Genomic DNA, 11,488 nt, shown 5'->3' with positions numbered 1-11,488 from the left:
TATATTTATTTTTTCTTGTTTTATGTACTCAGTGTACCTTGGTATTCCATCCCTGCAGAGTGCAGCAGGTTTGACGGTTCTCAGAAACAAACACTTGCACACTAAATCTACCCTCAAGTAAATAAACGGTAACTTGGTACCATTTGAGCTTTGTTATTGTCTGACTATCTTCGCTTCTGTGCTTGTGCCAAAATTTAGGTCACAGGAGAAATGGCCTCTCAAAGTGCAGGGAACACGAGACGTACCAACACACATCCGACATACACACACACACACACACATACACACACCTGTACTGCCTTCAGCGATACACTGCATGCATAGACGGTGACCTGCTTTTTTCAGAGTGTGTGCAAGCAGGCGGCTTGTGATGCTGATGGGTCCCACACAGTCTTTTCGGGTCACGGAGCCCGACAAAGGGGCAAAAACAAAACAAAAAGTCTGTTTTTTTTTCTTCTTCTTTTTCTTGCTTGTTTTTGTTTTGAGCAGCAGGTCGAGACGCCAAAGCCGAGGACAAACGAAGTCCTTCAGTCTGGAAGAGACGAGAGAAAGAGGAATTTAATGAAAACTTTCAACAAAATCAACAATTCAGGAAATATAAACAGAAACTTAAACAATACTAGTGTCTGCATCCAGGTATGACAAGGTTTTAAAAAGAAATTTCTAAACGTACAGTGGCCCTCCCCCCACCTGTTGCTGCTTATATAGGTAGTAAGTGTAAATAGGGCAGGATTTAAATTAAATTTTATTCTAGATAATCCAAGTTGTGAGGTTTTACTATCACCTGGATCGGTTCATCCATAAACTATATACATCATAAAATATTCTTTATTCATTAAATTTAAAGCATATTTTGGCTCAATTATTTGCATCAAAAACAAACCAACTATAAATAAATGTTATAGATGGAATAATCATTACAACGTGAGAACATCTAACTCTTGTTTTTTTCCCCATCTCAACCCAGTTTGCTCTCATAAACAACACTGGCGCCAATTAAGCGGACCTCTGAGACGGCAGACGAAGGAGCGTGGAGGGAACACAGTGTTGCTCTCGTACTGTACAGCGTGAACCCATTCACAGAGTCAGATTGTTTTTCATGCCACAAAAAAAAACACCATGTTTCTGTTAAATATCGGGAACAGGAAGTTCTGGACGCCTTTTTTTATTGCATTTGTGGATCTGTCATTTATCCCTCCCGACAGGAAGTGTTTTAAATGTGCATTTATAAGAGGGGAAAGAGTTTTTTTTTTTTTTTTTTCATCTAAAGCTAATGCACCAGCTGTTTCCTCTTTACATATCTGTGTGTGTTGGAGAAGAAGGCTGCTGCTCTGCAACACTCGTATAATTACATAACCTGGGATGTAGAGCGATGGGGGGTGGGGAGAGGGGGTCTCGTGTCGCTCTGCTGCCCTTGTTGCCATGGATACTGAGCAGGAGGCCAGGCAACAAGCAGCAGCATCTGTGATATGAAGTGTTCAGACACAAACTCTGCGTTTAGCAGATGTTCATGCGGGGTTTGGTCACGTGTGAGAGGAGGCTGAGCGGACGGAGGAAGGGTTGGAGAGGAGAGTGAAAATAAAGTCGTGTGGAACAGAAGAGATGCTGCACATTGGCAATCAGCAGGCTGAAAAAACACAATACCATTTATTGTTGCTTCAACATAATGAACCGTTCCTACAATAGCAAAGGGAAGCAAATCATTTTGAAAATCGCCTTTATGATATTTCAAATTTATCGCCTTAGTCTGCTGCATGGAGCATAGAAAAATTAGGTGCTGCCCCTCCCCCACATGTTGCTGACCACTTTTTCCTCGTTTAAAAGAATGGCAAGTTCAACAGTTTTTACAAAAAAAAACAAAAAAACAACAAAAACAAAACACAAACAAACCTGGCCTAGACACCGAAACATGAAAATAAAAACAATATTCACCAGGTGCTTGTTCTATATTTTCATTACATACATGTATCTAAATCATACTGTAGATATTTTTTAAGCTAAATATAATGAAACACAGTTATTTATTATTTCTTTTTAGGTCTGTCCCGATAAATTGTCCCAGAACTTATCGCGATAAACAATAATATTGTAGCTTAGAGATCATTTTCAAGCAATATGATCTTCAAAGATTAATAGACTTTAAATTCTAATAAACATTTAACACTTTAAGTGGAAGACATTTTAAATATGCAAAATAAATAAAACAGAAGCAACAAATAAAATAATTTATGACATCTCCTTCAAAAATGATCAAATCACCAGACAGGATTTTTATCATCCAGTTTTTGGTAAAAAGAGAGAAAAAACAGAAAAATTATAAACTTATTTAGCAATTAATTGATTTATTACTGTGTTTCATTTTGTTGACCTAATATTAAGTAAAATCTTGCATTTCTGAGGCAGCGTGTGTGTTTGATGATGAAACTCAGTGAGCACATGCTCACACCTTGCGTTGCGTATTCCCCAGCTGCTGACCGGTGGCGGCTCTCGCTGATCAATCCCCCCATCCCCCAACCATCTAATCCCGCCTGCAGAGGCTGTAATCTACTCTGGAGCCGCGGCCGGCTAAATGTGGGGAACGCTGGCCACGCAGTTAGCGCTTCTGTCTGGAACATCCCGGCCTAGTTTAGCGCCCACCTCCCTCCTCTCACCTCTCCACCACACACACATAAACACACACACAGACACACACGCGCGCGCGCCGCCTGGAAACTCTGACACCAGATCCTTTGGCGCTACGTGCGTATGTTTGTTCTCCATAGATCATGTAACATGGCATTTCTGGATTTCCACTGGTGGCTCCACGAGCCGCCTGTCGTCATGCCAACAGCACCATGGAAGTAAATAAACTGTTTAGCAGGTGGTTTGTTTGTATTGATTCATTTTTACGTCGATACAAAGCATAACAAAAGCCAAGTGATGGGGAAAGTTCACGACAAAATACACACATTTAACCTAGAAATTTATTTCACTGTACTCTCAAGATGACATTTGATGCATTTTGATATTATAAAAACTAACAAAATTGGATAAAATTGAATCAAATTAATGATTGTATTTAACTCCCTTCAACTAAAGTAATGATTTTAGGTCTGAAACAAGAAAAAAAAGCATAAATCTATTTGTGAAAAATATAAAAAAGAAAAAAAAGAAGAGAGGCTTAAAGGTGGAATACAAAAATTAAACAACTTTGCAGATACAAAATTTAAAAAATTTAAATTTCTGAGTTAATTTATTCCCTAATTTTTTGTTTTATTTTTCAATTTTTTACATTTTAGGATATAAATATGTTAAAAAAATTAAATAGAAAAAAAAGAAACAAGATGTTACTATATAATTGGCAGGGCCTTATTTCACCCACAGTACACAGTGTACTGAGCCACTTCCTGTTTGAGTTAATGAATCTAATGGGGTTAAAGAATTTATTATTATGCTGCAGGTTTAGTACAGAATGTCTCCTCAACTGTGGAACAGGTTTCTCAAGCTGAAAGCTGATTGGCCAGAGCGGGGAAATATACAGGAACAGGAAATGAAGGGAAGCTAGAAAGTCATCACTCACAGACGAAATAAATCAGGAGATAAATAAAGGTGCAAAGAAATGTGCTTGGGCTATTTCTATGTTAATAGAAAAAAGGAGTGTAAATTTCCATGAATAATAAAGGAACTAGACTAGGAAATAATAATTTCCTAGTTTGAGAAGTTGCAAATTTGCTAGAAAAAAAAACTTGAGAATTTTTCATTTTTGAATTTTTTTTTGTTTCTTGAAAATGAATAAGAATAATCTGAAAATTTGTATTTTTCTAGAAATTTTTGTTAACTTTTCAAACTCCTTGTTTTATCCCAAAAAAATCTGAAATTAATCTAAAGAATTTTGAATTTTTCTAGATTTTTACTTTTTAAACTAGGACATTTCCTTGTTTTTTTATTCCAGATTTCTGAAATTAATCTTGAAAATTCCTTCTTTTTTCCAGAAATTTCTTTCACTTTTTAAAATCACAAATTTGCTTGTTTTTTTATTTATTTATTTTGTAAGATTAATCTCAAAATATGAGTTTTTTCTAAAATTCTTATTTACTTTTCAAAACCAGAAAAGCATTGTTTTTTTCTAGAAATTTTTTCTAGAAAATTCCTGAGATTAATCTAAAAAAGTACTTGTTTTTTTTAAAAACATTCTTTGACTTTTTAAAATAAGAAATATCCTCATTTTTTCCCAGAAGTTTTCAGAAATTAATCTGAAATTTTCTAAAATTTCATTTTTACTTTTTAAAATGAGAAATGTTATTGTTTTTCTAGATTAATCTCACAATTTCGGAGTATTTTCCTAGTATTTTGGACTATTTAAAATCTGAAATTTCCTTGTTTTTTCCCCCTGAACATCTCCTAGATTAATCTCTAAATTTCTGAATTTTTTCCAGAAAATGTCATTTTTCTTAACATGCCGTCATCTTTATATTTCCACATTTCTGGATCACACTCTGCGATGCGTGTACTGGAGCTCACAAATACGTGGAAGATGCTCTGTGCAGCATCCTCTCAGCGATGACATCATTCACGCTACAACCGAGTGGATGACGTCGAGGTTGGGGGTGGGTGAGCGGGATTTGAGAGATGGATGTGGATGTCTCTAATCTGGTTTGCAAACTCCTAACGCACACTCCGTCCATGTTGACGGGGCGCTCTCTGCGACCCGTGGCAGCGGCAGATGGCGGGCTGTCAATGCAGCGGTGTCGATATGTGCATGAGGAATGGAAATTGATTGGGGTGGCAGCCGTTTAACCCCTTCTGCCCTTTTATTTCAACCTCAATGCTCTGGAAAGTGGTCATCTGCCACTCTCGCCATCTTACCGCTTTTTTAAAATCACATCCGTCATCTGGGGCGAAGTTCTAAATATTAACATATCAAACTCCAGCAGCTATGATCCGCAGCTGATTGAGATTATCTTGGACGTGGAGATGGAAACAGAGACGGCTGACTTTGCTAATCTGGGTCTGGTACAGAACATCCACCTGGCTGAGCCGCGGCTAGCCACGGCCGTCAATTGAAGAGCAGAAGTAAACACCGCGATAAGGTCACATGGGTCGAGTGGCACAAACAAACCCTTGCTGACCCCAATGCCAGCCATCTTGAGTCGACATAATAGATGGGAGTTTTTATGTTCATGTGTAAAAACTCACCACTGGACAAAGTGGTGGCCATCTGCGCTCGGTTACGACTAATTCGTTTGGGGTCCTAGGCCCGGTAATTCACCCAACCAAACTGGATTTTTCATCCGCAAAGGAGTTTAGTTGGAACAAAAAGCTGCAGGGCTTTGGGTCAGAACGCCCAGCGGGACGTCCGGATGCATCAAACCGTCTCCGCGCCAAAAGTCCCAGTAGCAACAGAACGGAGAACCCACTAGACAAGCAATCAACTTGTCATCAGAGGCTTAAATCGGGCCGGAGCAGAACAAGTTTCTTCAAAGCAGAGCCTTAACAAACACCCCTCCTCCAACTGCTCTGTATCCAAAACCATCCTCCATCCCCCCTGCCCCGACTCTACGCCTGTCTTACTTCTGGTAACAGTCTAATGAGGCAGAAGGGCAGCAGAGTGCACGTGCCATCCTGCCCATTATGCACGCATTCACTGGCTTCCTCTCCCACAAGCAGCAAACCGCTGGAAAAACAACAGCCTGCCATAGGTCTGAGGGAGACGGAGTCGCTCTGCATGCGTACGTGCAACACTCCTCATGTATGTACTTTCTTTTCTTCCTCCCTCTCACTCGTCAGGGACAAGCTTTATGAGTGCAGTAAAAATATTTTCACCCTCAAGGAAACATGAGCTGCGAGACATGCCAACCATTTTACCAAAAGCTGCTTTGACTCCTTGTTTTTCTGAATCATAACTGACACGTTACGCTTTTCCAAACATACATACATATATATATATGTATGTGTTTACAAATCATCTTGTAATCATCATTTTATGACACATGCATTCTGTGTCTAGCTTCGATACATTTGACATTATTGTCAATTCTTAAAGTTTTTATGATATTTTTGCAATAACGTGCAATAAAAACACTGTAATTTGCAGTGCTTATGCAGAATATTTTGTTGGTAGGGTTAAGTGGCAGTGAGCAACAACAAGTGGGGGAGGGGCGGTGCTGCTACTGTTATACTGTTGGGAAAAACAACAACTCCTAAACCTTGAGAGAGTAGAAGTGAAGGATTTCAAGCTCAGTTTGCGTCTTATAACCAGAGTTTTCTGCATTCCACCATGTTTACCAACGTCACTGACTGCGCAAATATGAAGAACTAAAGCAATATTTTTCTCCAGCATGTGCTAAAAACAAAGCAAAATTCATTTTGTGGAGAAATAAAAGACACTATTCTAAAAAGAAAAAAAGGGACCTCTTTCATTGAAACTTCTCAGGAAAAGCAAACCATGACCTTCAGTGATATAGTGACCAAGCACTCTCATGTTGGGGTTCAACACACCGATCCCCCTCCCCCAAACTCGACCCCGTACGTGCTCACAGGCACTCGCAAGGTCCCCTGGGATGCAGGGGTCAGACCTGTTTACCACCGCCTGCCAGCAGCTCTGATTGGCTCACAGGGATATTCTGGGACGGAGTATTGATCGCAGGACAGTGGGAATGGTGCGAGAGGGGGCGTTTGTGGAGGTCAACACATCCTAATGCCTGTCCAAGTGGAAAAACAACAGCCGGAAATGACATGTCAAGAATCTGCAATTCTTCTCACCAATTAATAGCCAAAAGTTTTGCAATTAATCCCTAATAAACATGAAGAGTTGTGCAGTCGGCTTGCATATTCCTGACATCTGCAGCAGCAGTGCTGCTCTGTTATGCTGCTTGTTTACTTCCAAGCTCTCAGCCTGGTCACGTTTCACCACAGGCTTGCGTTGCGTTCACACGCACCAGGGAAAAGACGGGAACACACAGTTCCGGAGCTCACAGAAGCAGCAGGAAGAATCTAAAGAAGGACTAAAAACGGCCCTTTCGCTTTGTGACGTTCCAACAACATCGTGTTCACTTTTTTTTTTACAGGCAAATTTTGGAAGCAAGCACAACCGGTGTTAAGAGTTTGGAGCCAATGAGAAGCTGCTGCTGGAGTTTCCTCCTACTTGTGTGCTTTGAAATCCACAGAGCTACTTTGAAGTCAGAGGAAATGCCTTCAGCCTTTTTTCACTTCACTATGTGAGAACCAGTTGTAGTAGCTGTTTAGTGTAGCATTTGTTAGTAATAAAAACACTTCCATTGGTATAAATGAAAGCCTCGAGTCAATTCATTCTCTACACATACTATACTCTCTAAACAGTCCCTAATTAAACTGATCTCACTTTGCACCAGTTGACTCTTGTGGAAAACTAGATTAAATTAAACCCAAACAACTCATCCTAATCATCAGTTTAAATGTTACCAAGATCGGCATGAATCGACCCTCACAGGTGTCTCCAATTGTACCCAACTGTTACTAGAACAAAGAAATATCAAAAGGGCAAAGACTCACCTTTGGCAGTGGTTGCAGTCTCCTTGAACCCCAAACAGACGTAAGGTGTGTTGTGTAATCCATTGATGCCCCCTTTGCAGCTGCTGGTGGGTTTAAAGCCGACCAGGTCTCCACATTTCTCCACATCCCTGTTTTCTAGTAGGTTCAAGGCGATGTAGTTCAGTCCGTTAGAGTAGCCGGTTGAGCTGTGGCGGGTCACGGGACTGCCATACTCCTCGTCGGAACCCTCACTGCTGCGGGACGAGATGTTCTCCACCGAGCTCGGCCTCTTCACGGCGTCGCCGCGTGCAAATGAGGGAAAGACCGGCGTCACTGTGGCCGTGGAGGAGAAGGTTTCTGAGCTGTGGCGCCTTCGCCCTTGTGGATTGGCCCGGATGACCTTGGCAGAGCGGTCTGGGTCCACGGTTGGGGAAGTTGCTGCTCCAAGCAGGAAGACCCCAATCCGTTCAGGAACACCTTGGTCCTCAAGAGATAGCCTCCTCTCCCTGCAGCTCTGGCTGCTGGAACACAGTGTTCAAAATAGCATGAACATACACAAACATTTTAATAACTTCCTTATGTATTCAGAACATAAACTTGAAGCCTTTACTATACGCTTTATCCAATTTAAACCATATTTTATTTTCCTAAACGGCTGATTTAATTTTCTTCCCCAGAAAACTGAGCATTTAAGAGGTTCAAGTCTGGACTGAAATAACTTTCACATAATCATTGCATGACTTTATATCCAGTACGCCATGATGTAATATGACCATAAATAATGCTGGAAAAGCTCCACATTTCATCACATACCTTAAGTTCTGAGGAACAAGCTGTGGGGGTGAGCTAGTCATCGCGAATGTCATCTCAGTATAGTCATTTTTCACCTCATCGACAAAGCTTCGGGGGCTTTTCTCACACTCTACATGGTACACAACATCGTCCTCTGAGCAGGGGCATGAGGACAGCTCAGGCAGGGTATCCAGTCGCTCAGCCGGAGTGTCAGCCCCCTTGGGCGAGTGCGAGCCCAGCTCCAGGTTCATGTAGTCTGACAGAGATGACCGCCCTGGGCCCCCGCCGCTGGACCCCAGAGATGAAGACTGGCTCTCTGTGGATACGGTGGACGGTGGGGACGATCTGTTGCTGCTGAAGTCAATGTTGATGTACTCGCCGGGGCTGCGGGGCTCTAAGGGCAGGGGATGCTCATTCATGCTGGGCAGGGTCCTCAGGGTGTCCAGAGACAGCCTGTTAGGTCTCCCCACCCTCCCTCTGTAGGACAGATGATTCTCTGCTCGATGATGCCTGACTGGGGAGGGGACTGAGGGGCTCAGCGGTGATGTTTGAACTGCACACGGCTGCATAACTGAATAATAGTCTGACTCCCCAGTCTTCTGCCTTGAACTCTGTGGGCTCATCAACACGTACTGGCCACTGTCTTCATTCTTGGATGACTGAAGTTTTGCAGGCAGTGTAAGGGAGCCCGTCTGGTAAGCCGGCTTAATTGACACTGGTTCCCCAGTGAGAGGGCTTAAGTAGTAATCAGGAGGGGTCTGCAGAGAGGGTGGGTTTCCAGGTGACATGTTCATGTATTCGCCCTGTCTGTCAGGGCTGTCCATGGAGGATTTGGAGCCGCACCACATTCTCATGTATCCACTGTCTTCCAGAGAGCTGCTACAGGGAGAGTTGGCCTTGTAGCCATTGGTAGCTGCCTGGGGATGCACCCTGGGGTTGACAATCTGCTTTGGTGCTGAGACACACATGGGGCTCATGGGTACATAGTTATCCGTCTTGCCAGACTGAGGTGCTACGCCTGGCGTCATGGGCATGTAGCCATCATCGCCAAGGTTGCTACTGGAGCTCCTGGATGAACCAATTTCTATGTCCCCATAATCCTCAGGATAGCATACTTTGGGTGAAGCAGAGTGGGAGTTTTGCCCGTGGGCCATCCTCATTAGAGTGTACTCATCCAAGGAAGCAGAGGACAATGGAGTCACCACCTTCTGTTGGCGTGGTGTGGTGAGGGAGTGTGTTCGCTTCCTGTATGCCTTGTCACAATTCTGACCCTCGATCCCACAGCTGGACCTGCTGCCGTTAGCCCCCTCCATTAGCATGTAGCCACAGGGGTCGCTCAGGTCACGAGATGGAGGTGTGCTGGACAGGGAGTCAGGAGTGTCACTGCGAGTCAGAGTGAGAAACTTGTGTTCACCTGGGCTGGAGCTGAAATCATCACAGAGAAGGAAGCCAGTGTCGCTGAGGGAGCCAGATATGGAGGCGCTGCAGCTGAAAGGACGTCTGGCTTTGTCTGGAGTGGAGACCCTTGTTCCTCCCCTGGGAGATGAGCTGATGGGGCTGGAGGCAGCAGGAGGAGAGTTGGACATTGGCATTGAACGACTGTGATGGAGATTGGATGCAGACTCCAGTATCCTGCAGGTGCGCCCGTTGCTAAGGGTGTGGGACCTCATGAGATGATTTCCAGAATTGGGACTGGTGGGACTCTCACCTACTGGTATGGACATGGACACTGGTCGGGTTACGCTTCCATCTCCCTCACTGGCCGTCCTTATCCGACAGGAGGTGAACTTCCTCCCTGGGGATGTGGCAGCCACGCTGTCGGTTCTGGATCTCCTCACCAGGCCGGTCTGACTTGGGGGGAGGTTGTTGAGGTTGCGCCGGGTGGGCACAGAGATGGGGTTGGTGCTGGCTGACTGGCTTTTGCTCCTCGGCCTGAATTCAGAGAGCTCCTTCATCGCCTTCATTGCCTCCAGTATGGTTTCATGGATGTTCTGCGCTACCACTGAATCCTCTGCCTGCATCCAGAACTCCCCTGGCCCGGTTACTGCTGATCTGCCCACCTCTATGAAGAAGAAGCTGTCGGAGTGGCCACATCTCCTGATGTTCATGAGTTGGAGGTTGACAGCTGGTGTCTCAGAGTTCAGCTTTACGAAGCTGATGTTTCGGTTGGATAAACACAGCCTGTAGACTCCGGTGAGGTTTCTGATCTGACCCAAGCCTTTGGATTTCAAGTTGACCTGCCACACCTCCTTGTAGGTAGCTGTTGCAGGGGTAAGCTGTCCGTAAGTGGTTTCCTCAAACCCCACTAAAGAGGATGTGGAAGCAGGGCTGTCAAACACTTTGCTCTCTGCTATTAAATCAGACAGAACGGTGTACCAGCTCTCCTGCTCCTGCTCGTTTTCTGCAGCCACAGCAAAGTATTCGTCCTTGGTGTAGAGGGCGATGAGGTGCTTGTGTTTGGCATCGGCGCGTTTGTTTACGCACAGACAGGAGTCCAAAGTTATGACGCGTTTGGCTGCGGACTTATTTCTCCATTTCTTCTCGCTTTCATAATACTCCAGCCGTGCGGGACAGCGCTCCGTGGGCTCCCGGAGCACGAAAAAACGCCTGTGTCCGTGTTTCTGCTTCCTCAGGTAGCCGCACTTCTTCACGTCATTCGTCCCATTAGATAACAGGTGTCCTTCCGTCGCCGGAGGACTTGCCATTTCTTCGGAAAAAGAGTAAAAAACTCTCACAGTAAAAAGAAAAGACCGCAAAAGGTTACCCGTTTACTATATTCCACAGCGGACAAGAAAACCCGCTGCGGTAAAAACAACAGAGCAGTGCGCGTAGACCAGTGACTGCTCTGATGCTGGAGAAAAACAACATGTGACGCTGCTGCTCTAAAAACAGAATAAAACACAGAGTCATAGGGGGCGGGGCGTCCTGCAGGAGCAGCAACATAGAAAAAGATAAGAAGAAGCCGCTTTGCAGTCCTTGTACCGTAGGAAAGACACGTCAGCGCGTCCACCATATTGTGAGAGGCAAGTTCTCCCAGGAAACAGCAATTTCCTTGTAAAAGTCGTCCTAATAAAAATGTTATCAACCATTATAAAAAACATGACAGAATAAAATGCTTAAAATTTACTTAAGGTTAATGGTTTGAAAATATATCAATCCACCACCCTTATTATTATCATTATTATTATTGTTGTTGTTGTTGAGAAGT

The 11,488-nt window shown here is 43.8% G+C and overlaps 1 protein-coding gene across 2 annotated transcripts; it reads right to left on the bottom strand.

The window, feature by feature from the left end:
- Window positions 1-450: 450 nt before the first annotated feature.
- Window positions 451-11,156, bottom strand: LOC106935256 (insulin receptor substrate 2-like). Of its 2 annotated transcripts, none has more exons than XM_015015623.1 (3): window positions 8,302-11,156; window positions 7,510-8,009; window positions 451-532 (listed from the first exon to the last, which is right to left on the bottom strand). In XM_015015623.1, the coding sequence occupies exons 1-3, from the start codon at window positions 10,983-10,985 to the stop codon at window positions 528-530; spliced, it is 3,189 nt and encodes a 1,062-aa protein (XP_014871109.1). In that variant the 5' UTR covers window positions 10,986-11,156; the 3' UTR covers window positions 451-527. The 2 variants fall into 2 exon arrangements, with proteins under 2 accessions (XP_014871109.1, XP_014871110.1); XM_015015624.1 differs by having other exon boundaries at window positions 7,510-8,006.
- Between the last annotated feature and the right edge of the window lie 332 nt (window positions 11,157-11,488).

This window comes from Poecilia latipinna, unplaced genomic scaffold (assembly GCF_001443285.1).
Source record: "Poecilia latipinna isolate Pla-1442-1.1 unplaced genomic scaffold, P_latipinna-1.0 Scaffold1936, whole genome shotgun sequence".
Lineage (NCBI taxonomy): Eukaryota > Metazoa > Chordata > Actinopteri > Cyprinodontiformes > Poeciliidae > Poecilia > Poecilia latipinna.
The sequence above is the reverse complement of the archived record's forward strand: the minus strand, read 5'-3'. Positions and strand labels throughout refer to the sequence as shown.